The 27,205-nt window shown below is 44.6% G+C and overlaps 16 protein-coding genes and 1 non-coding gene across 17 annotated transcripts; 9 read left to right on the plus strand and 8 right to left on the minus strand.

Moving 5' to 3' along the window:
- Positions 1-83: 83 nt before the first annotated feature.
- TOT_020000517 (conserved hypothetical protein) lies at positions 84-1,000 on the minus strand (the record flags this gene model as incomplete). Its single annotated transcript, XM_009692263.1, has 5 exons — positions 84-112; positions 142-215; positions 255-372; positions 407-846; positions 939-1,000. 5 exons carry the CDS (start codon positions 998-1,000, stop codon positions 84-86), a joined length of 723 nt encoding a protein of 240 aa, XP_009690558.1.
- Positions 1,001-1,143: 143 nt separating this feature from the next.
- Positions 1,144-2,094, minus strand: TOT_020001064 (conserved hypothetical protein; the record flags this gene model as incomplete). Its single annotated transcript, XM_009692264.1, has 1 exon — positions 1,144-2,094. One exon carries the CDS (start codon positions 2,092-2,094, stop codon positions 1,144-1,146), a length of 951 nt encoding a protein of 316 aa, XP_009690559.1.
- Positions 2,095-2,203: 109 nt separating this feature from the next.
- Positions 2,204-2,392, plus strand: TOT_020000519 (hypothetical protein; the record flags this gene model as incomplete). The annotated part of the gene is made up of 1 exon (XM_009692265.1): positions 2,204-2,392. One exon carries the CDS (start codon positions 2,204-2,206, stop codon positions 2,390-2,392), a length of 189 nt encoding a protein of 62 aa, XP_009690560.1.
- Positions 2,393-2,946: 554 nt separating this feature from the next.
- On the minus strand, positions 2,947-3,153 carry TOT_020001065 (conserved hypothetical protein; the record flags this gene model as incomplete). Its single annotated transcript, XM_009692266.1, has 1 exon — positions 2,947-3,153. One exon carries the CDS (start codon positions 3,151-3,153, stop codon positions 2,947-2,949), a length of 207 nt encoding a protein of 68 aa, XP_009690561.1.
- A 634-nt stretch (positions 3,154-3,787) lies between these two features.
- On the plus strand, positions 3,788-4,699 carry TOT_020000521 (conserved hypothetical protein; the record flags this gene model as incomplete). The annotated part of the gene is made up of 1 exon (XM_009692267.1): positions 3,788-4,699. The coding sequence occupies one exon, from the start codon at positions 3,788-3,790 to the stop codon at positions 4,697-4,699; it is 912 nt and encodes a 303-aa protein (XP_009690562.1).
- A 314-nt stretch (positions 4,700-5,013) lies between these two features.
- On the plus strand, positions 5,014-6,566 carry TOT_020000522 (5'-3' exonuclease; the record flags this gene model as incomplete). Its single annotated transcript, XM_009692268.1, has 3 exons — positions 5,014-6,019; positions 6,108-6,235; positions 6,330-6,566. The coding sequence occupies 3 exons, from the start codon at positions 5,014-5,016 to the stop codon at positions 6,564-6,566; spliced, it is 1,371 nt and encodes a 456-aa protein (XP_009690563.1).
- A 324-nt stretch (positions 6,567-6,890) lies between these two features.
- Positions 6,891-12,309, minus strand: TOT_020000523 (uncharacterized protein; the record flags this gene model as incomplete). The annotated part of the gene is made up of 7 exons (XM_009692269.1): positions 6,891-7,436; positions 7,524-8,704; positions 8,853-9,559; positions 9,770-10,790; positions 10,893-11,233; positions 11,366-12,063; positions 12,208-12,309. 7 exons carry the CDS (start codon positions 12,307-12,309, stop codon positions 6,891-6,893), a joined length of 4,596 nt encoding a protein of 1,531 aa, XP_009690564.1.
- A 275-nt stretch (positions 12,310-12,584) lies between these two features.
- On the minus strand, positions 12,585-12,658 carry TOT_02t000006. The gene has a single exon. It is a non-coding gene; the product is annotated as a tRNA-Arg (tRNA).
- Positions 12,659-12,756: 98 nt separating this feature from the next.
- TOT_020000524 (pre-mRNA branch site protein p14) lies at positions 12,757-13,494 on the plus strand (the record flags this gene model as incomplete). Its single annotated transcript, XM_009692270.1, has 5 exons — positions 12,757-12,830; positions 12,865-12,947; positions 12,992-13,133; positions 13,165-13,246; positions 13,330-13,494. The coding sequence occupies 5 exons, from the start codon at positions 12,757-12,759 to the stop codon at positions 13,492-13,494; spliced, it is 546 nt and encodes a 181-aa protein (XP_009690565.1).
- A 22-nt stretch (positions 13,495-13,516) lies between these two features.
- TOT_020000525 (conserved hypothetical protein) lies at positions 13,517-14,153 on the minus strand (the record flags this gene model as incomplete). The annotated part of the gene is made up of 2 exons (XM_009692271.1): positions 13,517-13,841; positions 13,879-14,153. 2 exons carry the CDS (start codon positions 14,151-14,153, stop codon positions 13,517-13,519), a joined length of 600 nt encoding a protein of 199 aa, XP_009690566.1.
- A 465-nt stretch (positions 14,154-14,618) lies between these two features.
- Positions 14,619-15,672, plus strand: TOT_020000526 (conserved hypothetical protein; the record flags this gene model as incomplete). Its single annotated transcript, XM_009692272.1, has 2 exons — positions 14,619-15,476; positions 15,598-15,672. 2 exons carry the CDS (start codon positions 14,619-14,621, stop codon positions 15,670-15,672), a joined length of 933 nt encoding a protein of 310 aa, XP_009690567.1.
- A 90-nt stretch (positions 15,673-15,762) lies between these two features.
- TOT_020001066 (isoleucyl-tRNA synthetase) lies at positions 15,763-19,936 on the plus strand (the record flags this gene model as incomplete). The annotated part of the gene is made up of 4 exons (XM_009692273.1): positions 15,763-17,185; positions 17,372-18,572; positions 18,843-19,808; positions 19,840-19,936. 4 exons carry the CDS (start codon positions 15,763-15,765, stop codon positions 19,934-19,936), a joined length of 3,687 nt encoding a protein of 1,228 aa, XP_009690568.1.
- On the minus strand, positions 19,836-21,791 carry TOT_020000528 (brain protein 44-like; the record flags this gene model as incomplete). Its single annotated transcript, XM_009692274.1, is given in 5 exon segments — positions 19,836-19,932; positions 19,988-20,053; positions 20,070-20,375; positions 20,448-21,661; positions 21,702-21,791. The coding sequence occupies 5 exon segments, from the start codon at positions 21,789-21,791 to the stop codon at positions 19,836-19,838; spliced, it is 1,773 nt and encodes a 590-aa protein (XP_009690569.1).
- A 339-nt stretch (positions 21,792-22,130) lies between these two features.
- TOT_020000529 (U1 small nuclear ribonucleoprotein) lies at positions 22,131-22,799 on the plus strand (the record flags this gene model as incomplete). The annotated part of the gene is made up of 1 exon (XM_009692275.1): positions 22,131-22,799. The coding sequence occupies one exon, from the start codon at positions 22,131-22,133 to the stop codon at positions 22,797-22,799; it is 669 nt and encodes a 222-aa protein (XP_009690570.1).
- Positions 22,800-22,947: 148 nt separating this feature from the next.
- TOT_020000530 (NADH-cytochrome b5 reductase) lies at positions 22,948-24,226 on the plus strand (the record flags this gene model as incomplete). The annotated part of the gene is made up of 4 exons (XM_009692276.1): positions 22,948-23,195; positions 23,228-23,428; positions 23,460-23,837; positions 23,899-24,226. 4 exons carry the CDS (start codon positions 22,948-22,950, stop codon positions 24,224-24,226), a joined length of 1,155 nt encoding a protein of 384 aa, XP_009690571.1.
- A 211-nt stretch (positions 24,227-24,437) lies between these two features.
- On the minus strand, positions 24,438-25,223 carry TOT_020000531 (small GTPase; the record flags this gene model as incomplete). The annotated part of the gene is made up of 3 exons (XM_009692277.1): positions 24,438-24,865; positions 24,896-25,041; positions 25,078-25,223. The coding sequence occupies 3 exons, from the start codon at positions 25,221-25,223 to the stop codon at positions 24,438-24,440; spliced, it is 720 nt and encodes a 239-aa protein (XP_009690572.1).
- Positions 25,224-25,605: 382 nt separating this feature from the next.
- On the plus strand, positions 25,606-27,096 carry TOT_020000532 (uncharacterized protein; the record flags this gene model as incomplete). Its single annotated transcript, XM_009692278.1, has 2 exons — positions 25,606-26,764; positions 26,936-27,096. The coding sequence occupies 2 exons, from the start codon at positions 25,606-25,608 to the stop codon at positions 27,094-27,096; spliced, it is 1,320 nt and encodes a 439-aa protein (XP_009690573.1).
- Positions 27,097-27,205: the final 109 nt, after the last annotated feature.

The raw sequence follows: 27,205 nt of genomic DNA on the forward strand, positions 1-27,205 counted from the left end.
AGTAATAAGTGTATAGATGTGGTTAAATTAAATTATTTTATTTTAAAATTTACACTAATGGGGAGTTAGATGCTATGTGGTCGTCAATCCTTCCAGTTCTTGCTTCCGATTGCTACGATATGTTTAAACTTTGTAACTAACCTGTGCAGGTAACTCCGACTTGGCAAATGACCTCCTGATCTCCAACTTTACAGGTCGTTTTGGAGTTGATGAACCTAAATTTTAAAATGTGTGTGTTTTGATTTAATGTGTACCATCCCAGGTTTCCCGTGGAGAACGCCCTTGGCTTTGCAAAGATCGGATCTGAATCGCCTATTTTTACTTCCAAACTTCGTGCGTTTTCTAGGAAGAACTCCTTTGTCATCAGGTCCTCTACAATATAACCTTATACAAGCTATTTACTTACGCTGTAGTTTGGAAACCTTCCTGGGTGGTTCTTCCACTACCTCTGGTTCCGCTGGTTCTTCAGCCTTTACACGTCTTTCTTGCTTCACTTTCCTCTCGGGTTTTGCTTTGGTTCCATTTTTCGATTGCGTTTCCTCTAATGTTTTCATTAAAATTACGTCATTGGCTATTTCTTCTTTAAGTTGAGAAACTAGTCCATTGTTTTCCGGATTTTCGAAACTTTCATGCTTAGAAGTCATGTTCTTTGACACACTGGCTGCGTCTTTGTTGTTTTCTTTGACCTTTTTGGACGCCATCTCTGTCAACAGCTGATTTATGATCCCATTTATTTCAGATTCTCTGCTGTCCATGTATTCCCTTGGAGTATGGAAATAATCGGACAGATACTTCCTCACTCTACCAGCCGTTAGTTGTGAGAGGTCCTCAGTCGTAACTATTGACCTGAATATGATTATTTTCTTAATTATTCTAGTATTGTGTATAAAACGTGTTTAAAACTGAAGTAAAATCTAAGTTTAAAGTAATTTACAAACCTTACGGCACTTTCAATTTGGCTGGTGGTTATTTTATAGTTGGATTCCTTGTCTGTACACATGTATTTGTCCAATTAACCTAAAAAAGGTAAAATGTACAATGAATTTGTAGGGGAAATAGCAGTGATTAGAATAAGCATAAACACTAAATTTGGAAGCGCACATTAAAATGTTTTTTAGCCAACACATTATTCACATTTTAGGTTTAATCATGCTTGTGTGCTGAGTGCAAAGTTTCCCTGATTTTGTCCACACAGCAGACCATGCAGTGCTCCCTGGCCAAGCAATCCTTAATCTTATTCACAACCAGCATGAACGAGTCCGTCAGGTTCTCCGGAATTGGTCTGTTCAGCAGATTCTTGTGTTTCAGGATCCATATTTTGTGGAACGACCTTTCTGCGGCCTCCCGGCACCGACTCGCGAGCATCTTTGCTGTGTCGAATGCGATAACCGAGGTCTTAAACCTCTTTCTCGTGTAGTTCCCCTTGGCGTCGTAGTAGCAGCAGCACCACTGCTCTCCGGATTCCTTGTCGAAGGTGACGTGCACCTTGCTCAAGAATCGAAACGGCTCGACCATCACGTAGTTGCTGGCCAGGTCCTCGTCGTAGCAAATGTCATACTCCGTTATTGAGGGCGATACGTTCGTTTCTAGTGTGTAGTCCTCCTCCTGGTACAACTCCGGAGGTATGGGCAGCTGCAGGCTGCAGTACTTCATATCGAAGATCAGGTCTGAGGCGAAGCTTTCCGAGGATTCTGTGGAATCTGAGGAGTTGAACTGTTGAATATCTGCCCCCGAGCATTCGTTGTATTTCCTTTTCAAGCCACCCTTGTGGTCATCGGTGATTTCCATGTCCACCTTCTGATCGGATGGAAGCGCGGCCTCCTTTGGTAAATCTTCGTCTGTTTTTCTTGTGGTATCTTTATTTTCATCAGACATTCCCTTAGTACTTTGAATATGAGTGGAATTAATATTTTGCATAGTGCCGCCTACAACGATAGCAGAGTTATTGTTGTGTGAATGGTTTTGTGGAGAGTCGAGAACGAGGGGTATATAGCTTAGTATTTTGTCAACCACTGTAGAAAACTTCTTAGCAGATGAAGAGCTATACTTTTTATAGAGTTGCAAATACTTATATTTATTCCAATCAACCTCCATAACAGCTATCTCAGAAACAACATAATGATAAGCTGAATAAATGAAATGGCATGATTTTATAATTTTTATTATAGCAATTAAAGTATGATGAAATATAATCAGTTTTTATATGGTTGTCAATCGAATTCTAAAGTGTTTTGTGAAATTGGCAGCTTCGTACTCAGTAAAACAGAACATATGCGAAAACAGATGTAGAAAGGAAACAAAAATAGATATGATAATGAAATTGAATATTGGACAATATCAAGTAAGGTTGTCCAGAATTAAGTTTGTTTATTTACGCCAATACCAGATATGAGCTCCATTCTAAGATCAGATAAGGCTGAGCATAAATGACGCCACAATTTTTTTTAGATTTTTGTTCATTTTAACAAATCAGTGTGTTTAAGGGTAGCAAATGACATGAAACAATCATGGAAGTGTACGGTCACAATAACATACTCAATAACATAAACAAATTTAACATAACAATCTGGTAGTGAAAAATTTTTATACCTACCACATAATGTGAATTTAAGTATGAAATTAGGTCGTTGCCTTTAAAAGCAACTTACAACAGACTATGTTTATTATAAATACTTTGTTGTTTAGTGTGTTAATATGCCATTATCGATAAAAAACGATTTTGGATTGTCCCACACCATTATGTTTCCCGCAACTGCTATTTATTTATTGTTTATTTATTCATCATTTTATACTCCTTTTTTTGTTTAGAGTATTTTCTTCTTTTTTATTTTTAAAACGAGGTTAATTCACAGAGAAAGTGTCCTATTCTACAACACGGCAATTGGTCATTGAAAAACACTGAAATAGACAGTATAAATGTATAAATTAAATATATTATTTTATTAATTATTTTCTAGCTCCGCTCCTCCGTTTTCGCATCCAATAGTTTATGTATATTGGACCTTCGTAAAGAATTGGTGCTCTCAATAAATTTTTCTCCCTCATTTTCAATTTCTGGACATATTTACTCATCGTTTCACTTTTCAATTTTGTTTCTCTATGTTTTACTTCTTTTTGAATTAAATAGTTCGAGTAACTTCCGTACTTTTCCAGAATATCTTTATTACATCCATCCATGGTTGTGTAATGTGTATTTTGTAATAAAAAAGAGTGTAAATTATAGAATGAGCATTTTTCAACAATTAAACTGAAATTGGTCGATTTGATCTGCGATATTTTTCTGTTTAAAACATAAGATATTAACATGATGATTAATATATTAAATATGGCCCATGTGTTGGTGGAATTCTGACATTTATGTGACTAAATGATTGTAAAATACATTATGTTGTATTTAATTTGTCAAATGGTAACTGAATGGTATTAACAGTTGTATGTGACAAAGAAAATACATATTTAGTACTAGTGAGATAAATATACTTAAATATTAATTTTTAATGACTAGTTTTAATTTTTAAATGTGTAAATAACTGGGAAATTTTTAATTAGTAAATTATATATAATAAGAAAATATTGTATAGTGACTGTGGGACTACGATGTTAAACATAGCAAATAAAATGTACTATATTAATGAGTGTTACCATATTTGGAAAAATAAAGTAGTATATTAAATAAATTGTTTAAAATTTTAAAGTTTAATTGTGACTGTATCTTTCTTTCCAGTGGATAACAAACACAGTTATATATCATGGATTCTTTGTTTTATTATCAAATTTATTCCACGATATGTCAGAAAATATAAATCCTACAAAATCAGCCGATGGCAATTCCTCGGATTCGTCAGTTGTGGAACAGGAGCAGCCCACAGTAACGACTCATACGACCTCGAGACATAAAACGCAAAAGGATTTGGAAAAGGATGATATTTTGAGGAAGTTACAAGGACTTGCGTCAGGAGATAAACTGTTTTTCAAGAAAACGGCGCTCGGGCACCAAGTTTCGAACGCCGATGCCCCGACGTCGAATGATTTTGTGGAATCTAGATTTGTATGTTGGATATACGACCGAATGAGCATATACCTGATAGTAAACCTGAAGCCATACGGTAGACTGAGATTCAAATACGGGGACCTGTACGAGATGGCACTCGCACACGACCTATTCTTCCATAAGATGGACAGTAGGTACATTAAAATAATCAAGTCGGATCACGGACTCGGAGGAAAGAAGACAGATCAGACGAAAACGCGACAAGACACAGCTGACATGGAAATGTTCCCACAGTCAGCATCGCATAAAAGTGATGTCGAGTCACTAAAACAGAAAATTGTCAACTCCGACTTTAAAAACAGGCCAATGCCACCGGGCATAGATGAGTTCTTTAAGTGTAAATTCACAAACAAAAATGACCTCGTAAAGAAACTGAGGAGAAAGATAAGATCAAACAAGAGCAAGTTCATGGAAATGACGAGTGACGCAAAGGAACTCCGCCTAATACTGACCCAGAACGTGCGAGCGTACGAGGTCGAGATAGTGAGCTACATGATGGACCTGGACCCGTGGGCGTACAGCAGCAACAAAGAAGATAAGCCCAGCGACCATAAGATAAAGGAGATAGTGGAAAGGTACAAGGACGCAGTGAAGAATCCAGCGTACGTGGAGTTATACAGAAAGTGGCGAGCACAAAATAAGTCATAGAGTAGATACAGCCTCAATTTCTTACAAAATAAACGTGCACATGAATATTTATATGAGCTAATATAATAGATGGGTAGGATATAGTAGTATTTGATAAGGTAAGAGTGCAGTGGAGTGTGTAAGAAAAAAAAGTTTTACAAAGTGAATAATGTTTAAAACTCATTAGAAACATAAATAAATTGAATAATTTAAGTGATAAATTAAGTTATTAGTGTATAAAAGTGAATTGACAAGTTGGTATTTAATATAATAATTACCCCTACCTTAGTTTAATAGACGGAATAACCAAACAGAATTTAGTGTTATAACATGGAATGATCATTGGATTCATAATATGTGTTATTTATATTGTACTTGTAAATAAAATTCAATCCGTAAACATAGTTAGAACAGGTTCCAAGAGTGGAATCCAAACATTGAACGCAAGTTCAAACTATCGCAAAAATCAAATTAGAAATAGTAGTAAAATATCGCAAAAACCAACATGTAAATTAACACGTCCAAGTATTAGGAGAATTAAGTCGGGAATTGGACCGTTTGCCTACGTTTCAACGACGTTGAAGGGAATAAACCTGGGATATAAGATCAGTGAACCCAATTCACCGGAAAACGTTATGATCGTGGACGGAACGGGTCTGGCATACAGGTGTTTCTTCGCTCTCCCGGACCTGAAGACGGCGAAGGGGATCGATATAGGCTGCCTGATGGGCTTCATGAACTCACTGGCGAGGCTGCACCGCATGTTTAACCCCAAGTACATGGGAGTCGTGTTCGACTCGCCGGGCGCAAACGATCAGAAGAGAGATATCTGGCCGGAGTACAAGCTGAACAGGCAAGTAGTGTCAACGTCGTTTATAAATCAGCTCGGGTGGATCAGGGAGTTTTGCGCAATTCTGGGCCTCCCGGTGTTCATAGAAAGGTCGACAGAGGCGGACGATATAATAACAAGCATGATCAACTTTATCAGAGAAGTTTCCAGTGAAAACAGCAGAAAGTTGAAGGACGACGAGTACCCGAAGGAAATAAGCTTTGCGAAGAACACGACCAGGGGAATATTTGACAAATTTTCAAACAATCTGAAAGACGGGAGTGATCAGACCGCTGTGATCTCAGACTTCGTCGCTAGCAGCGACGGCACCAGGGTTGACGGCGACGATATGGAATCCATTGGCCTCGGGTACGATGTTACGGTGGTGACTGCGGACAAGGACCTCTTGCAAATATTGGCGCAAAACGGCAAGAGCAAAGTCACTGTTAAAATAGTACAACCGCATAAGTCATACAGGATAGTGAATCAGCACACAGTAAAGAAGGAATATGGTAACTTATAGACTAGATGCACAGTAGTTAATGGTGATAATGATACACACAAAGCATACTTGTCAATTGTGCTAACAGCTTATCTTAGGCATTGACCCCGAAAGGTTCAGCGAGTACCTGGCTCTAGTCGGCGACTCTGCCGACAATATTCCCGGAATAATGGGAATTGGCCCTAAGACAGCACCGAAGTTGATAGAAAAATACAAGACTTTCGACGTAATTAGTAGATAGTAACAACTACGCTAGGTAGTTACTAATCACCTGCTGTTAATGTGCAACAGACGGCGCCTGGTATAATCACAATGCGTAGGACATTCTGACCTCGGAGGAGATAAACAATCTGACGAAGAAGGGCGGCAAGTACAGCGAGAGCGTGAAGATGGCCCACGAGTTCCACAGCATCGTGAAGCTGAAGAAGAACCTCAGGGTGCTCACGTCCATGGACCAGCTGGTCAAGTCGAGTCCACTCTCGTGTCAGCTCGCCAAGTTCCTCAAGATGTTTTCGCTCCAAAAGGCCTCGTCCAAGTGGTCCATGTTCACCAAATGACATCTGAAACGATATCGTCCATTTACACCTTGTTTTGCAGTGTACTTGTATGTATTTTAGTATGTATATTCACCAGTTGTGTAAATTGTATTCGCCTATTAACGTAATCATACACAGAATTAAATTGAGATGAGCTACATACGATCCCACGGTGTTAAAAGCAAACGGCACATACTAAAATAGCCAATTACATCAAGCAGCTAAAACAAACACAAATGGAAAAAACACAAACGACACACAAGCATCACATAAACCACGTAATAGCAAACATAAATACCAAGTAGTGTACGCTTTTACAATTTATAAAACTGTAGCTCTGGCTGCCTAGTAGGATGAAAATATTTTCACGTACACTATGAGTGCAAAGGCCACCATCACGAGGTAGAGAACGCTTAAAATGTGGAGGCCCACGGGTGGGAGGCTGTCCAGCTCCAGGAACTCGAAGTTGCAGGGCGTGTAGCCCCGGCTCACGAGCGCAGAGTGCGCGTACGAGTCGTACATGAGGCGCACGAGGAAGCTGCGCAGAAAGGCCGGGTAGCGCAGCCTGCTGATGATGCGGTTCCGGAGGATGCAGGCGAGCCCGAGGATGCGCTCGCCGCGCGACTTGCTCGACATGAAGTTCTTGAAGATGCCGAAGGCCATCTGGCAGTTCTTGGGCGCCCCGATGCCCGCCTCGAGCATGGTCGCGTACATGTAGCTGCCCTTGAGGCTCTCGGACTCCTTCGAGCGCTTAGCCCAGAAGAGCGCCTCGGAGGGCAGCCACGGGCGCCCGCTGAGCAGCGCCTCGGCCAGCAGCAGCGGCGTCGAGTTCTGCGGCGAGTAGGCGCCCCTGCGGCTGTAGTAGTAGTAGCAGCTGCCCTCGCTCGAGCTCTCCTCCCCGACCTTGTTTGGCGCGTCGTCGGGGCCGCTGGCGTCCCTGGAACCAGTCGCGTGTTTTTGGTCCTCAGACGCAGGAACGGGCCTCCTCGGGGCGCCGGCGTCAGTGGTGTGTGTTGCGTCGGTGTGTGAGTGTGACTTGTCTGTGTGCTGTGTTCGTGTGTTAGCATCCGGTGCGGCGCGCCTTTGTGTGTCGGCGCCGCCTGCGCGTTTCGTCGAGTCGACCGTGGCGGCGGCCTCCCGGTCGCTTTTGCTGAGTACGCTGGCGTCCCTCGCGTCCCTTTCCGCGGAGCCCCCGTTCTCGGACTCTCCGTCCTCCGCGTCCTTGAATGAGCTGGTCGACTTCAGCAGCGAGTCGAAGATCGACACGTTCTGCGACTCGTCCCGCGTCCACATGCTCGTGTTCCCCAGGTCCGGCTCCGGGTCGTCCGGCTGCTCCGTCACTCGCACCATGTTGAGCATCCTGATCTCTCTGCTCATCCTCGTCACTTCGTTCCTGTCCGGGTAGGTGACCGTGCTCATGTTCGTGACGTTACCCGTCAGCGTCGTGTTCGCTCCCATGTTTCCCATGGTTGAGTTGTGCGGCGTCGGCTCTGCGAGTGTCTCGATCGACTCAAGAGGCACCGACTTCTGCAGGTTCTGGAACGCCTGGAACTTTTTAAAGGTGATCGGGTTGCTCGCGTTACTCATGTTCTTGGAGCTGTAGAGCGTGGACGGGGACGTGATGTCCGGGTCCAGGTTCTGCGTGTAGCAGAAGACCGAGTTCGTCTTGAAGTGCTTCGTGAGCTCTCTGTGTGCGTTCGAGTCGCCCAACTCGCTCAGCATCATGTTCATGAGGACGTGTCCGATCTTGTCGTTGTTGCGCTTCGCTCTCTTCGCGAGCACTCGCAGCACTGTCGCCATCGTGCCCATCCTCGCGACTCGCGAGAAGAGTTTGTACGCCTCGTTGCACCTGTCGAGTGCGTTTGTGTACTCCAGGTCGTAGCCGTGGAGCGTGAAGACTGCTGAGTTGAACAGGCCCACGATGTTTCCCGACTGCGCTGCTCTGCGATAGTAGTAGAAGGACATGAAGATGTTCCTTCCCTCCGGCGGCGTCACGTCCGTCAGTATTCCTGCGTACGCGTGGCCCATGAGCACCATTGAGTTGACGTCTCCTCTGTCCGCCGACTCTCTCAGGTACCTTGCCGCCAGCGCTGGGTCTCTCGGCTGCCCCAGCCCGTGTCTGTATAGGTAAAAGTTTGCCGTGCTGAAGCTGCTTGAATCTAAAGAAGCGTTAGTTTTTCAATAAATACTCGTGTTTGAATATATACTAGCAGTGCTATGTGTAATGAACTGCTACAACTATTACTACTGATACCACAATAAACACTTGCGATGCCCTGTATAATGTATACCTAAACCTATACTTACTTGGTGACGACGAATTCAGCACCATTCTCAGGTACCGCTCCGCCTGCATTGCCGAGTGTCCCGAGTCGTCAGTCGATATGTTCGACAGGTGGTGGTGTGCGATCGCCAAGGCCGAGGGCGCGTCGCCCGACTCCGCCGCTCTCGACCAGAAGTTAATCGCCTGCTGGTAGTTCCTCCTTATGCCTCCCTCCTCGTGGCCCGTGTAGTAGAAGTCGCCCATCATCCTCAGGCCGTCCGAGTCGCCCATGTGCGAGAGCTTCTTGATGAACTCCGCGTACCTCTTGCTCTTGTACTCCTCGCTCGCCTCGTGCACCTGGTCGTGCTTATTCTTCATTGAGGACTTAGCTGACTCTATCACGTACGGGATTGCGTCCAGGCACATCATGCCCACGTTTTTCGGGGACCTGTTGATTGACGACTGTGCCGAGTTTTGGCACGTCCTGCTCGAGTTTCCTATGCCGCTGTGTATGTAGTAGCTGTAGGCCAGGCTCGAAAGCTCGTCGTTCTTGTAACTTCCGCTCAGGTAACACAGCAGTGGCAGGTCGTACCCACTTCTGTCTACCACTCCCCCACTCTCTATCAGTGGCGAGTCAATCTTATCTGATTTGTCCTTCTTATTTTTCTTTTCAGGTTTATTCTTCTTACTATCCATTTTAATCGAGGCTTTTTCTTTTACACGCCCTCCCTTCTTCTCATCTCCTGCGTCTCTGACTTCACCTTTTTGAGGTGGGTCATGTGACTTTGGATCGTCGTCAGCATTGCCGGTTGTATTACCACTAACACTATTACTAGTACCAGCATTACCACCAGCACTAGCATTACCATTAACACTATTACCATCACCAGAATTACCACTAACACTAGCACTAGTACCGTCACTAGAACCAGCAGTGGCACTCTCATCCCTTTTACTGGACGCGTTTTTCTTCAGAAATGAGCTGTACAGGTTCCCTGATATCAGCTGGTACACTGTCGTCTCGTCGTCGCTCTTTCTGTTTTCCCAGGCGTAGATGTTGTTCGACACTGGGGGGAACCCTATCGACGCCAGGAAGCCCACGAGCGTGTTGCACAGGCCGCACGGGGACGATATTCCCGCTATCAGGAGCGAGATCGACCTCTTTATGTCGCGCGGCCACCCGTTCGGGAAGCCCACTGTTCCCTTCGAGTCCGTCACTCCGAAGAGGTACAGGAATGCCATCAGGCACTTTGCTCTGCCTCGCAGTATGTTGTTCACGTTGCTCGGGAGGCTGCTGTACTGCTCCAGCACCTTGTTCAACGTGCCCGTCACGTTCCTCGACTTCGTCGTGCTCTTCGCGTTCACGATCATTCTGTTCTTAATTCCTTCCCCCTGGAACGCGCTCCGCTCAGTTGCGCTGAAGAGCGACTTCGGCGTGTACTGCGTCGTGTCCTGGGTCAGCGCCAGCAGTATCTGGTACACCTGCTGAAAGTTAATTGCGTCTCCCGATATGTTGATCAGCTTGTTGTAGAACTTGCTCGGCTCGAAGAGCAGCAGGTCCAGCAGGCTCTGGTCTATGTCCTGTGCCGACTTGTCCGACACTGTCTTCCTGTTGTACAGCGAGTCGTTCTTCAGGTTCCAGTACACCTTGTACCTCGAGCCTGACTCGAACAGGATCTCCTCCGCCTCCTCGTCCAGCGATACGTCGTCGAACCTGTTTTCCAGGAGCCTGCGGCTGTTGATCAGGTTCCTCAGCTTCTTCGTCCAATACGAGTAGAATGTCGTTTTGTACAGCAGCACTCTTTCCTTCTGTATCAGGTCCACGTCTATGTTGTGCGACTTCATCATGTTCCTCGTCGTCTTGTACAGTATCTTGATCAGCACTTCTGCTGCTCTCTGGGACTCCATCGTCATCGCCTCTTCCCAGGTCAACCCTCCGACCCAGTCTATTATGCTTATTGTCGTGCTGTACTGCTGATTCACTTCTCCTTCTGATTTCTCCTTATTCTCATTATCGTTTACTGCTGTATTTACTTGCTCAACTTCTTCTGTGGTATCTGATCTTGTAACGCTTTCAGTTTCACTCGGTGATTTTGTTATGCTTTCAGTTTCACTTGCTGATTTTGTAACGCTTTCAGATTGACTCCTTTTCTCTTTCGATTCCTCTGGTGTACTTGACTGTGAAAGGTTGTCGTCACTTTCTGATCCCCGTTGATCAACAGCTTCTGCATTTGGTAGTTCCTTCACTGCGGCGTCTTCCTGATGACTCACCGCACTTTCTGCACCGGTGCTTTCGACGCCTGTGCTTTCTGCTCCAGAGTTTTCTGCAGTCACCCCTGGCATTCGGAACTCTTCCATAAATTCGCGCAAACTGACTTCTTCCACGCTGAACCTTTCGTTCCCTTCTTCCATGTTTTTTCTAACTCTTCCGCTCCCTTGTCTTATTTCATTTCCTTCCAGGTCATATTCCACTGGACCCGTCCTTTTCTGTTTTTCGCTATTCGCTTGCGCTGGTCGCTTCCCCTTTTGTTTCTCTCCCGGCTTCCCTCTCTTCAACGTCCCTGTCATTTTAAGTTGATCTTCGAATTCTCCGAGCTTCGTGAAGAAGTCCTTCGGGTAATTCGACCTGTTCACGTTGTTCAGCTCGTTCTCGAACTCCTTCACCAGGTATTCTGGGATCGATATCTTGTCGATGTTCCAGTATCCCAGCAGCAGCGCCAGGTCCTGGAACTTCGTGCGGTCGAAGAAGACGTAGTACTTGTACACATAGATGTCTCCTTCGATTGAGTAGTACGTTTTGCGGTCTGCGTGCAGTTTCACTGTGAACAGGTTCGTTGCGTGTTTCCACAGGTTCGTGTACGCTGCTCTGTTGTCCAGGTAGGTCGGCCACGTCTGCTTCGGCTTATAGAAGTCCTTCACCAGCGTCAGCGAGGATACGTGGTTCTTCAGTATTCTCTGTATCATTTTGTATGCTGCTCCCGATTGTGGCAGCCTCACTACTCCCTTCACGAACCCGAGGTGTCTCATCAGCCTTTCGTCGTTTCCGAACGACAGGTTGTACGGCGGATTATGCAGCACTGGGGACGACAGGATCCTCAGGTACACTTCTATGTCCCTCGGTATCAGGAGTCCGCATATTCTCACTGCTCTTCCGTTCAAAGGGTGCGAGAAGTCGAACAGTCCGTACTCGTCAATCTGCAAATTCGACTGTAGAGCCAGTTCAAATCTCGATCTTTGAAGCTCAACGAGCGATAACTGCAAATTTTCGTTAGTGTATGAGAGGAAGATGTAGTTTTTAGTACTTTTAACTCATATTTATAGATGAATCTAGTTAATTATTTTGAAATATTGGCGATTGTTCCCAGTAATTCGCAAAACTACGATCTTCCAAAAACGTACCTTATTTACCTCATTTATATCATAATATTCCGTTATCGTAGGATGTGAGTGACAAATGTGTGACAAGATAATGATTAATATATTTGTTAATATTTTAATCATTATGATTAGTTATAATTTACACAAAAACTAGCATTGTTTTCTAAATTTGGTAGTTTTGAACATTAAAATATATATAAAAAAATAATCATTGTTATGAAAAATGGGATTAATGTACAACTAACATTCTTATAAATGATTTGCTATGGTCAGTATGATGTCACATCCATCACCATATGATGTCATTTTTATATTTAGAAAAGAGATTGTTTAGTAAAATAAATTCATTTTTCTCGTAAAATGAATGGTTTTAGTTCTTCAATAAGTATCAAAAAGCGTACCACCGGCGGGATTCGAACCCACAACCTTTGGATTAGAAGTCCAACGCGCTATCCAATTGCGCCACGGAGGCCCGTCGGAACCCCCAAAAATAAATTTAATATATAATTTTCCCATTCTATAGGGTGTTAAATCAGATTAAACCTTTTTCATGATGTTTTTATTTATGAAATGATAAATAGTGTATATCCTGCCAAAAAGAATATTCGCCTTCCACCGGAGGTTAGCCGAATACTCTACCTAAGGTGCGTTGCCTCTATAATTAATACGATATTTTAGGAATTTACCGTATAAAATAACTTCTGAGGAATTGTACGATATATTCGGTAAATATGGCGCAGTTCGTCAAATTCGAAAGTATAGTTTCCATTTATTCAGTGTTCCGTATACCATTGTGTATCATAAGTCGCCTTGAACATTTCACTCAATTCATTGATATTCAGGGGAAACAGCGCCTCGACCAAGGGAACTGCCTTTGTCGTTTACGACGATATTTACGACGCCAAAAACGCCCTGGATCACCTCTCTGGGTTTAACGTGGCCGGAAGGTATGTTTGAGAATAGTCACCCTTCATTTAGGTATCTGGTGGTTCTGTACTATAACCCTGCCAGGGTGAACAAGAGGAAGGACTTGGATAAACAGGAGGCCGACTTGAAGAAAGTTAGGGCCGCAATGAACTCAGGCAACTGAGAGTTGATATCGCTACTAATATACTGCTTTGATTGACGTACATTAGTTGGTAGGCGACGTTGCCCTGTCTACCTCTTCTTCTTTATCTTCTGAGTGATCGGATAGTTTGCGATGTGGCCTCCCTTCATCGTGTACGGGTTCGCCTCGACGATCTTGAAGATCCGGTACACGACGTTTCCGACCATCATTTTATTGTATCCGTGGACGCTGACAATTAGTCCTAAGTTTATAGTGAGTTGTTTAACGGGTACCTGCTCTGTCGACGTGGACCCTGACGTACTTGGAGTACATCGTACAGATTCTGGTCGCGTCGATGCACTTTGAGCCGACGCCCAGTCTAAACATTAAGTTTGGGAACTCGGGCTCAAAGTAGGCCTTGACTCCCCTGCCGTGGAGCAGCACCTGGCCCACAAAGCCCCTGGTGTGCTCTGAAGCGCACGACTCAATGGTCTTGGTCTGAGTGAGGTTTCGGTCTATGTTTGATACGAAGCACAGGTCCTTTTTTACTCCGTCCTCCCCCTTGATTAACATTTGGTAATACCCAGTATTCGTCTGTTGAGTGTCCCTAAGTAAGATGTCTGACAAACTCAGAGGTTTCAAACCTGAAGAAGTATTTAGCTCGAAGGGACCTTATGTCGGCCGGCCATTTAGACACGTGTAGTCTTGGATACAGGTTAATTGACTCATTTCGTCTCTTGTTTGGAAGTCTAATCAAGCGTGCGTTACTGGGTGAATCCCTAACTCCGTAAATATTGGCTCCGTAACTACCAGAGACTCCAAAGTTGCGATATTGTATGTTAAAAACGTGTTTGTGTGTAATTCTATCTAGCAATTTAAAACCAGGTGTTACGTTAAGTGGTAGCAATGTGTTATTCATAATGGAGGAAATAAATGCAAATTACAGGGCCTAAAAACATTGAAAAAATTCAGAATTGTTTTTTACAACAAATTAGTGGTAAATTATAAGTTAATAAAAGATGTGTTGGAGCTTAATGTATTAAATGAACAACCTGATTTTATTGGAATTTGTGTTATATAAATGACTCCAAAAGCCTAGGATTCTGTATTGTAACTGATTAATTATAATTAGATTGTAAAATTTGTGTGCTTTTTAATAAATAATAGTTATTTGTTCCTCTCATTTTCTGAGTTCCTTCCGTTGTTCAGTTATCATAAATTGATGATTCTCGGATATTAATGAGATTCTTTTTTATTATTAATAGCTTTTAATTTATAAGAATTTGAAATAAAATGTGTAATTGAATACATAAAACACAGGCTTGCCTTCCATAATAATTTAGTAACATGATAGGTTTTCTTAAATTAATTTTAGTTCGTTGAAATGTATAACGCTCCAATAGTTCTATCGGATGACGAAGATTCAGTTCCATCATCGAGCAATACACACGATGTGTCAAACGTATGTTCCATACTAGAAGTGGACAGTAAGGACTCGGATAGAAAGAGGAAGCAGAAACCAGCGCTTCTTTCAGTTGACACAACAACCTCGAAGGAAAAACAGAAGACGAAAACAGTAAGGAAGAAGCGTGCCACAAATAAAAATGAGAAACTTGAAGCAATACCATTCTGGATTAATTCACCAAAGGATGTGAAGGAGATACCTACACACGTAAAGCTGGTGTGTGATAGACTAATACATGTAGAAAAACAAATAAAAAAGTTTTGTTCGGAAAGACAGGGACTGCTGTCTGCACTATGGAAGTTAAAGGGCGAAGGATACGAAAGCTTCTTTCCAGATCCAATATTAAAATCGTTGACAGTGAACGAAGATGAAGAAAGACAACAAGATGAAGAAAAGGGCGACAATGAAGACCAAGAGGATGAAAGGGAAGAGAAGGTTGACTATATCGAAGACAACGAGACTAAATCATCTGATCCTGAGGATAAATTATGGCAGTCGACCTGGCTGTCGAACGAGTCACAAGTGACGCCGACCAGAACGCCGACATTAAAAAAGAAAATTAACTCTAGTTGGAGTAGAAAAACGGATTCGCCGTACGACCTGGGTGTGTCCACGAGTATCAGAGAAAGTGAGTTCGGAAGCTACAGCGTCCACTCAGATGACATGAACGAGTTGGCAGAATACACAAGAGAACCAATAGAATTCTTCAAAAATCTTGATTTTTCGACACTATCTCAAGCGGATATAAACACATGGAGGAAGTTTTTCGGTCTTAAGGTACGAATACAAAAATTAGCATAGACTAAATAGCGTGTGTAAATGGTATATAATCAATAGAACCTAAAAATTAGATAAAATTTTAAAGCGTATGCGGGAAATAAGACTAATAAAATTTTAGAAAATGGTAGAAAGTGAACTGATAAGAGAACTGAAGAAAATAAGAGACTATTTGGTGTCATTCGTAGATACCTGATGTGTGATTCTATCGCCTGATTGCGATTTTCACCATCGCCATTCAGTGAATATTTATGTGGATTAGTTAAGTAAATAAAATGTGTAAATTATGTCAATATTATCAATTGTATTAATATATGTGGTTGGTTTATCACAGACAATAAGTGCATGGATATCGCAATACAAACACCCCGGAGTGCCCGTAAAATACACACATAACCAGAGCCATCAGGCGTTTTTGACCCCTTTTAAGTTTTTTAGCGCACAAGAAGGCGCGAAGAAGAAAGAGGCGGTTTTGTGTGAATATGACCAGTCGCAGATTTCAAAAACAGTAAATTTGCCAAAAAACATATGGCCTTCCATCCGGGAAGTTAACGAAGCAGGAATTGAGAGACAAAAACGAGTTCAAAAGTACTGGGAAGGCGAGAATGTGTACCATAAAATCTGCGAATTTAAGTTTTACAAGCACGTAATGAGGAATAAAAAGTTCAAGGACATAATTAGGCACTTTAAAATCATATACGACGGACCGCCGTACGCAAACGGAAGACCACACTTCGGGCACTTTTTAAATAAGACAATAAAGGACGTTTTCGTGAAATTCTTTCTGCTGCAAGGAAGAATACCGCTGATGATCCCAGGCTGGGACTGCCACGGAATGCCAATAGAACACAAAATACTTAAAATGTACAATAGCGAAGATAAGTTAAACGAGTGTAACAAAAGGATGATGGAAGAGTACGACGTCAAGGAGCAGGAGGAGCAAGAGGAGATCGTGGAGAACCCAGAGCCAGTAAAAAGTCAAATAAGGACGTATATAGACGACCAATATCTTGAATCGGAAGAGGACCGCAAAAAGCGCCTGGATTATATAAAGGAAGAGAAGGAGTGGGAAGAGAAGGAAATATATAGAAATTGCACGGAGGAGCAAATAAATATGAAGAAGTGGAGTGAGTTCGTGAGAAACAAGTGCAAGGAGTTCGCATACAGAAGCCTGAAGACGCAGATGAACTACTTTAAAAAGGGAGGGATATGGGCGTTTTGGGACTTCTATTACGCAACGTACCACTCGGCGTTCGAAAGAGAAGTGTTGGAAGCGTTCATGAACCTGAAGGAAAACAAACACATATACCAGGCGAGGTTGCCACAGATGTTCAGCAGTAAGAGTAAGTCGGTGCTGTCGGATTCGGAAATACTCCACAGAAAGGAAAAGGTGTTGACAACGTACGTGGCGTTCAAGGTGGACCTGGAGTCGTCGACGAGCATGCAGTTGAACCACCTGAAGAGGAAGATGAAGGACCTGGGAGTGAAGGACCTGAAGTTGGTGGCATACACAACATCAGGGTACACAATACCAGGGAACAAGGGACTGGCAGTAAATAAGAAAGGAAGGTATCACCTGTACCAAAAGGGAGACTGCCTGTACATAATGAACGACTTCATACTGAACAACGCAGACGATGAGTTTTGGGCGGCATTTAAGCACGTGGAAAGTGCGGAAACACAAGGAAAAGAAGTTGGAAGCACAAGTGGTACGGGAGAAGGCAGTGAAGGAGTATCTGCAGGTGAAGGGGACCCTAACCTTAACGCTAGCGTTGACGCTAGTTTCGACGGTAATTTTAACGCTAATGTTAACGCCAATGTTGATGCTGACCCTAACACGAGTGTTGAAGGTAATGCCGTGGACTATGAGGATGAGTTGATGTTTAGAATAGCAGATGTGCTTAGTAGCGGAGGCAAAAACGGAAGTGACAAGAATGGGAATTACTTCCTGGAAGGATACGTGCTGGAGGGCCTGGAGTACTATGACCCGATCTACGGAAACAAATACAAGGTCTACGCAGAAGATTTCGTGGACGTGAACAAGGGCACAGGAATAGTGCACCTGAGTCCAGCACACGGATTCGAAGACTTTGAGTGCATTAAGAAGGACACGAGGCTTAAAGAGGCACAGAATAATGGGCCTCTGGAGTACTGTAACCTGTTTGACGAGGACGAAGTGTACTACCCGCACATACACTATCACCTGCAGGGAGTAAACATAAGGGACGTGGATGAGAAAGTGCTGTACAGCCTTATAGGAGATGACCTGGTGCGCTGCGAGTACAGAGAAAAGGAGGTGGACATAGACTGGAGGTGCGAAAACCAAGTTCACACGAGGCTGACGAACCAGTACTGCATAGCACTGCCGCCGAAGCAGGAGATCATGGACCTCATAAAGTCAATCAACATCACGCCGAACTCAGGAGAGCGATACCTGAAGAACATTATTAACGCGAGAACGAGAGACTGGTGTATATCGAGGCAGAGGTTCTGGGGAACGCCAATACCGTACGAAGGAAACGAGTGTATGCTTAAAACGACGAAAGCCTCCTACGGAGACGCAGACAGGCTGTGGAAAAGGTCTACCAGAGCGTTGGACATAGTGGACATATGGTTCGAAGCTGCGCTGGTGAGGCAGCACACGCTGCACATGGCGGACGCAATAATGAATAAGATGATGTACAACAGAGGAGCCAGAGAAGTGAAGGACTTCGCGTCGATGCTGGAGGCGGCGGACAAGTACGTGATCGAAGGGCAGGACCAGCACAGAGGATGGTTCCAGGCGCTGCTGATAGTGGGAATGCTCTTGGACAAGGCAAAGGTGCCCTTCGACAACCTGTTCTCGCACCTGTTCGTGACAGTAAATGGGCAGAAGCTGAGTAAGTCAAAGATGAATACGAATCTGACGACGGCAGAAAAAGGGACGAGGCAGCTGATAAGAGTAAACGTAGACATACATAACAAGAACGTAATGGAAACGAAGAACTTTAAGGAGAATAGGAAGGTGGACGAGGAGCTGAAAACGATAGAGAACAGAATAACGCCAGGACACGACGTGTGTAATCTGCTAAACCCAGAGCACCCAAGGCTCATGGAGTTAAACAGTGAAGGGGGTAGCGCTGTGAGCGTCGACAGTAGTCAGTTGGAGGAGACGAGCACAGATAATATGGAAGAAAATGATGATTACGAACAGTTGAAACGCCTAATGGGCGTCGATGGTAGTGTTGCTAGTGGCAGCAGTACTGTCGTTGGCATTAACACAGACCGTCAAGCCAATGTCGTTGGCAGCCAAGCCCATCAGGCTAATGTCACTGGCACTAATACAACCCATGAAACTAGAAACAAGTTGTTGCACTGGAATAAGAGCGATAACAGCGGAGATAGCTTGAGTAACATGTACTTCAATGTAGATGTGCTGAGAACACTGGCGTGCAACAACGACTTCCTGACGCACGACCTGGACCTGACGAAGGACACACTGAGATCGTCAAAGCAGACTCACAAGAAAATAGTAAACTGTTTTAAGTATATAACGAGCATATTGGCACAAAATAAGGACAGGTACAAGGAAAAGGTGGAGCCAGGAACGCCGAGGGAAATAGGAGGATACAACAAGGGGGGAGGAGACGCAAGGGTCGGAATAACGATAACGAACCCTCTGGTGGTACACAACGCAACAATAATACGGGAGAAGAGGAGCAAGGCACATGAAAGTTACAAGTTGAACGCGTTGGACACGTACTTCCTAAACCTGGCGTACTCGCTGGCGGAGCAGAGCAGTGAGGCCTACAGGAGCGGGCAGTTCTTCAAGGTGCTGGGAATGGCGGAAAGGTTCATGACGAACCTGTCAAACCTGTACTTCTCGTACATCAAAAACTTCATATACATCCTGCCGCTGAGACACGAGAAGAACAGGGCGATAAAGTACGTGCTCAACAAGGTGCTCTACACGCTGATGAAGGTGCTCGCGCCGATCATGCCGCACACCTGCGAGGACCTGTTCATGACGCTGAACCCGGACAAGGTCTCGCTCTTCGAAGAAAGGTGGCCGAGGAGGCCAAAGACGCTGCCGAACGTGACTGAGGAGATGGGAACGGCGCTAACGATAAGGAAGATGATAAACAGGGACCACGCGAACACGGGCAGCAGAATCCTGAGGCTGGAGGAAAGCAGCATGACGAGCGTGCTTCCGAAGCTGGAGAGCCTGGGCGTGGACTTGAGGCTGATGTTCAACGTCGCGGGAGTGGAGCTCTGCAGGAATCTGGACGACGCGGCGGAGTCGCCGGACCTCAAGTACCGACTCGAGGAGTCGGGCTACCGGAAGTGCAAAAGGTACGAGTAAGCGTTACACATTCGCCTTTAGGTGCTGGCTTTACAGGGAGGACGTGGAGGAGGGTCTTCTGTGCGACCATTGCCGACGGACCATGGAGGCGGCGGCCGGAGGAGCGCAGAGCCACTAATGTGTTAAGTAGATAGGCATATACGCGTATGTACAAACAAATTAAGTTTACATCGTGCACGGGTCCGTGTCCGGTGACGAGAGGTCACGCTGCGATAGACTGGAGCCTTTTGCTCTTCTGGAATGTGTAGTACCTGTAGTAGTTGTAGGCCTGGACGGAGGAGTTGCAAAAGTGGCAACTGAAGAGAAGAAGGTTGCGCGGCTTCACCACGAGCGCGAAGCGCATGAACAGGATGCTGTAAACGCAGAGGACCCCGGTCATCCTGGGAGATATTCGCTCGGGATTCTTGGACATCTCCGAGATCCCGGCGATCACGAAGCCCCAATTCGCGACGGGCCCCCAAAAGTGGGTGGTGAAAAAGTAGTTTTTAACCTTCATCGGACTACAACCATATGAGTGATAAGTGAAAAGTAAGGCCAAGGGGCCGACGGAGACGGTCCTCGACCCCCATAACTACTGCAAAAGCATAGATAACGCGTACACACACGACTAAAAATAATTTGGTGTTGACGCGCTCAGCAGGCCCAAGCTGTCGTGAGATCCTCCCTTGGTCAGTACCGACTTTTCCGTGTCGTTCAGCACGTCCACCACGATTGAGGCCAGGTACTGCCAGGTTACCAAGTACATCCCCGCGGCGCTGTTCGAGTAGAACGCCATCACGGTGTTGAGCAGGAGGACCAGCGTCTCCAGGTCCGGCGAGTACATGAGCTTCAGGCCCTCGTTCAGGTTCTTGAGCTTCAGGAAGAGGCGCGACCTCTTTTTCATGAGCCCCTGCAGGAAGCCAGGGAGCCTGTGGAACGCGTCCATGAGCTCCTGGTTCAACTCCCGCTGCACCTGGTTCGCTCTGAACGCCAGCGGCTCCAGCAGGTGTTCCACGTTTGTCAGTCTGCTCACCGGCTGTGAGTTGAGTGAGTCGACCGCGTACTCGAACAGGCCGAAGAGCAGGAGCCCGAAGGCCGCCTGGGTTGCTGACCTCGAGCCCTCCCTGTCCAGGATGAAGGCGCCCGTGTTCCAGTTGCTCTTCATGAACAGGTAGTGCAGCGCCGTCATCAGTCCCATCTTCGTCAGCACGAAGCCGTTCGTGAGCGCTCCGAACAGCTTCTTCAGCTTCGTGTCGTCCGCCCTGCCCAGGTTCGTGCCCATCCAGTTTACCGTTTCGAAGAAGTTCGAGTCCTTGAGGCTCTTCAGCAGGTTTAGGCGCAGGACCACGACCTTGAAGAGCAGGTCCACTGACATCAGTAGCATTCCCAGCCTCGTGTACGTCTCCACGTTCCACTTGAGCATTTCTCCCTGGAACGCCCAGTTCGTCCTCAATTCGTTGAACACGTTTTCCGAGAGTCCCACTGCCACTAGGATTAGGCTAACCACCGTTGAGAGGCCCGTGGTGATGTAGAGTGTTTGCAGCCCCGTCTTAGAAAAGTGCGACGGCACTAGGAACAGCTTCAGCGCTCTTAACGAATGTTTTAGTGCCTTTTTCACTGAACTCGTCATCATTAACGGGCACACCATACACGTTCTCGCTCGCACAATTTGAGTGGGAGTTCGATTGTTATTTTCATCTTTAGTGTCTGATCCTTCCTTTAAAGTTTTATATTTATCTATCGGTCTGCCTTCCTGGTCTTTTTCGCTCTCAAAAAAGTTTCCACTTGATGATCCATCAAGCCCATATATGTTATTCCTGCTATATTTTAACGATTTGTTCTCCTCTGTGTGTGGCATCAGCTCCTAAATTTGCGATGAGTTGAGGATTTGTGTGGAATCTTACCGTGGTGAGTGACACACCCCCGTGATTTATCAACTTAGACGAAATTGGCCTTATGTATAATAACAATATGTAAAACAAGAACGAACTCATACTACAAAACCAAGTTATATTCATGCCATTGGTGATTAAATGTCATCAGTGTAAACAAAAATTAAAAAGATATAGGGAATCCGGTCGCCAACAAAATTAACAATTATAACATTGTGGTTTGCGGAGTATTGTGAATATTAATTTAACAAATGTGTGCATTGCTAATGATTTGAAAAACCGAATTCTATAAAAGATGGATTTGTAACCCCCACCTATAGGTTAGGCAAAAATCAGAAAGAAATATGTATAATAAATTCTGATATGAATAAATCAGACAGGTATAAGGTGTAGGTACAATAGGTATAAAAATCCACTCATAATATAAATATCGAAACCAAAATGTCAGCTCTTGGTATGCCTCCGCACCTTCTTGTATTATTTCAAGCTAGGCCGCCACTAGAGCGAGTGGATCCATTACCAAATAAACCTGTAAGGCAAATTGACGGTATATCTGATTTTTTGGACTCATTTAGTAAAGAGGAACCGCCAAAGAAGGAGCCATTCGAAACTCCAAGACAGAGGCGGGATAAAAGGAAGCGAGAACGCCTTATTAGATACGAAGAAGAATTAAAGAGAAGAGTGGAGTCCTATGACCCTAAATATGATCCAAGGTTGGCAAGGGGAGGAACATCCAGTTGGTTGACCCATGACCCCTATAGAACACTTTTTGTGGCAAACATCGCATACGAAGTCACAGAAAGACAACTCTGTAAGGAGTTTGAAGTCTACGGGAAAATAAGAAGAGTTCGTATGATACACGATCGCAAAAATAAGCCCAGAGGATACGCCTTTATAGAGTTCGAATCGGAACGCGACATGGTACTGGCTTACAAGAGAGGAGATGGCAAAAAAATATCAGGAAGGAGAGTAATCGTGGACGTGGAAAGAGCTAGGACAGTGGAAGGATGGCTTCCGAGAAGATTGGGAGGCGGAAAGGGGAGATCGAGGAGAGCGCCACCCAAGTTTTATGATGGAAGGCCACTGGTGCCACGAGATCATACAAATTAATTTTAAATTTAAAAACTGTCTTCAGAAACAATAATTTATATGTCAATGTGTATGTGTGTACATTAGTGCTTAGCCTATGTATGCGTACAAGATTCTGCTTCATGTCGGAGTACACCTCTATCCATGGAGCCACTGAATAAATTCTATCATGGGTCCTCCTGCTGATTTGGATGTGGAAATATACTTGAAGAAGGAGAAGATAGGAATAAATTTAAAAAATATAGTCGACGAATACATATATGACCTGGAGCTAGTAAAAAAAGTGAAAACATCTCCCACATCGTTCTTATTCGTATTTGAATACACAGAGGACATTGCAAACATCATAGAAGTGGATATATTTTCAGCTTTTGTATTCATAGGAACACACCATCAGCCGACAGTGCCAGGATTGTGGTACGTTTACAAGGATCAATAAGATGTGTTAGGAACAATAGGCCATTGGAAGATCAAGGAGGCCTAGTGAGAAGAAAGTACGCACCAATATATATTGACGTCGACAAGCGGCAGATCCACTTCCTGATAAGAATTTACCGCCAAAGTGAACTGTACCCGGACGGAGGTAAGCTGACGAGGTACCTGGACGATATACTGGTCACGGAGCAGGTGAACATAACAAGCTGGAGATCGTAAGTGGAGCTGAATAATAAATGCGTTTAGGAAGCATAAGGTGGTCAGCAACAACGTGATCAAGTCGCTGGCGACGAAAGTTGAATTTGAAACGTTGAATTTGGCAGCAGGAGGAACGGGAATAACGCCCTTTGTAAGGTTGCTAAACTACTACCAGGACTTACCGGTGGACATAAACCTCGTCTACTGCAACAGCTCAGTAGAGGAGATTATGCTAAAGCAAGTGTTTGATAAGTTCGCAGACATAAATAAAAGGTTGAAAGTAACGTATCTGGTGTCAAAAAGAGAAAGGGAGAGCGAAGGAGTGGTGGAGGGAAGAATATCGCAGGAAGTAGTGGAAGCGAAGTTCGAAAACACGGAAGGAGCACTGTGCCTGTTCTGCGGACCGCCAGGCTTCAACGACCTGATGTTTGAAATACTGCAAAAGCTAAACTTTAAGCACGTACACAGAGTTTGACAACAGGATGAGAAGCCACTTGAATAGATTTGTCGCAAAGGCAATAGTTTTGTCGAAGCTGGTTAAGTTGAGGCTAGCACAGCCGCTACTGAAGGGGAGCGTGGAGGACTCGAACAGAAGCATGAGCGCCTCAATAAAGGCAGTGGGCTTCCTCTCGAAGATTGTACCAATACTGAAGATGTCGCAGGCATGGGCAAACAAGTCGCCAGTGTCCTCAACGACGGCATTGGGAGCAAGGAAGAAGGGCTCAGTGAGACTCCACAACAGGGAGGAGCAGGTGTGGAGAGTGCTGAGGCCAGGCCGTGAGAGGGAAACGAAGCACCTGAGGTGGAGAAAGTAGAGTCGAGAAAGGGCCTTATGGGCTTAAATTGAGAGTGTATAATAGATTAAAGTGTACCATAAAATAAATGTAAATTAGAGCTGGTGGATTAAACTAGTACTGCCGTGCGCAATTGTTTCTTTAATGTGCGATAGCCTTAGTAGCATGGCCCTGGGATAGTTGCGATTTTTGCCATAGTTGGGATGGTTGCGGCGGTTACCATAGTTACGATTTAGCCGTTTGTTAGCACGAGCTCCCAAAGACGCACGTTCCCGTAAATGAGAAGAGCAACTTCGCGCATCATGCCCTTCACGTTCTTGCGAGTGAGAGATGAGACGCGGTAAAAGGGGATGTTCTTGCTCTGAGTGTAAGTCTCAGCCATGGCGAAGACCTCATGGTCAGATCGAACGAGGTCGATTTTGTTGGCAACAAGAGCGACGACGGGCTCGTAAACGCCGACGTAGTCATTGCGGCCGAGAAGAAGCTCAATGATAGCGAGAGCGTTGAGATAGGACTCGCTGGAAGTCACGTCGAACAAAACGAGGAAGGACATGCGCCGCTGAGCAACAGGGGAGTAGGTGTCGTTGTAGTTGAGAGGCACCTTAGGAGGATCGTAGTAAGCGAAGGGCACGTAATTCTGAGACTCCTCGTAAAACTCGTCTAAAAAAGGGTTAAGAGGGGGAAACTTACATCGGAAGCTCCGCATGTCCATGAAGGTGATGATGTTGGCGTCAGTGGTGGTGTCCTCGATCTCGAAGCAGAAGGTGTTCACATCGTCATAAGAAGAGCCCTCGAAGTTGGCGTCGATGGAAAGCTTGTGAACGTAGTAGTAGAGCCTAAAGAAGAGATGATGAGCAAGAGGTTAAAGATACTCGGGGAGGTAGGTGTGCTTGTAAACAGGAGGAGCCAAGTTGTTGACGATGGAGTTGGCCAAAAAGGTCTTCCCGGAACGCGGAGAGCCCAGGAGAGTGAGACGAAAGAGGGGAATGCCAGGGTTATCAATGGTGATTTCAGGCATTGACGAGAAACGAGTCAACCCAGAGTAAAAAGATAATTTATTTATTAAAAGCTAAAAATTGCAAATATGTGTAAAAATTAGTATATATAACGTGGGAAATGGCAAATGTGTGCGCAAATTCAATGAAAGTAGGAATCTGGTGTTGTGGAGTTGGACCTGAAGAATAGTTGGGTGTCAAAAATAAACAATAAATGTTTTTCACACAATTTGATAAGAGTATGCGTATTTACGTTTTTAGTAGAGTTTAAAGTTTGAATTGTATATAGAAGATTTAGTTTAATATGGTATTTAGAAGTTTTAGTGTAACTTTATTGAAATAAGAGTATTGAACATTAGAATATTTAACTTTCGAGTGTGGAATCAAGTTATAATATTGTAGAATATGTCGGATTTTAATATTGTTGACGATTTGGCAGAAGAATTGGGTAACTTTATCGACGATACGTTTGTTGAAGAGTCCTCAAATACAGGAGTAAACGAGGACATAAGGAAGGGAGCTGGGGACAAGTATCAGTCGTCACAGCTAGAAGATGAGTTGGAAGGCTCATTGGTTGGCATAAACACAAACGCAAGCGACTTCACAGAAGCAAGCGGATCGCACGTGGAAGATGGCTTTAAGGTGAAGCAGCTGGAGAAGAGGTACCGCCAAGAACCAAAGCAGTTTAATCTGAAACAGGCTGAAATGCCGGAGAATGACGACATTGAACTGGGAAGAAATTTGGCAAAGAGAGGAGTGTTTTCAGCAGACGAGTTGACTGACGAAAACCTGTTTAGCACAGCATTGAGGCCCCAGGATTTCCAAAGAAACAGACGCTTCCAACAAACTGACGTAAACCTGAAGGAGTTGAACGACCCAGGGCTCTCAGATAAGCACTGCGTCCTGAGGCTGCCGGAGTACGCAGCGAAGATTGTTAAAAAGAGAATGGAATTAGGAGAACCCCTGGGAATGAAGGTGGCGCCGACGGGCAGATACGACTTCAGAGAATATAAGATAACTATAAATGGACTTGGCAGGCCACTGTACGGAGTACTGGGGGAACTGCCCTGCATAGTGGAGGCGCACAAAACACTCAACAACGACCTGCTGTTTAAATCGGCAGACATATCGCAGCTGATGATCGCATACGAAAAGAAAGAGTCGGAAAAAGTAATAGAGGTACTGAAGGAAAAAATGTGGGAGTGGCCGGACGGATTGACAGAAGGAACGGAGAACATAAGAAGAAGGAGGTTCAAGGAAAAGGACGAGTTCACGAGCGAGGAGGTGAAGGAGGCGGAGCGCGAGTCGCTGGTCCTGATGAACGGCCTGATGAGGGACACGTACCACTTCGAAATAAAGACGACGCAGGAGGTAAACGACCTGGTGCAGAACTACAGGAACGGAAACATAAAGGAGAGGGTGATAGGGCCCGACGAGGACGTGTCGGTGTACATAAGGGCCCTGGAGGAGCAGGAGACGGAGGACATGCCGGACCTATCGGAAATCATGTTCGACACCGAGATGAGCTCGATACCGAACAGATTTGTGTACAACAACATCAAAAGTAGGATTTTTAGTAAGCATTGAGTGAAAGCTCAAACCCTTAAGATGCATGGCATTAACATATACACAAGTATATACTGCAGTATGTGTGTGTGTATGTTATACACATATGGAGGTACATAACAGTATGTATATACATAAAGTAGTGCACACATACAGGGTTAGGTACTAGATATGTGTATGGTACATGTACATTCAATGTTGCGGTCTGTTCTGCCGATTAGATCTCATGGTTTGCACAATAATTGCAACAATGAAGGGAAACAGAAGGGGAAAGAGGCTCAAAAAGAAATGAAGAAGAGCCCTAATATATTTTACAGAGGTCTTATTTAGGCGAATTACTCGAGAACGACCTAAAAGTGTAATGAAAAAGGTTCAAAATATATAAAAATACCAAAAATTCTAAATAAAAATCGATATATCAAAGCCAAAAAGGGAATTC

The sequence above is a fragment of the Theileria orientalis genome, chromosome 2 (assembly GCF_000740895.1).
Source record: "Theileria orientalis strain Shintoku DNA, chromosome 2, complete genome".
Taxonomy (NCBI): Eukaryota; Apicomplexa; class Aconoidasida; order Piroplasmida; family Theileriidae; genus Theileria; species Theileria orientalis.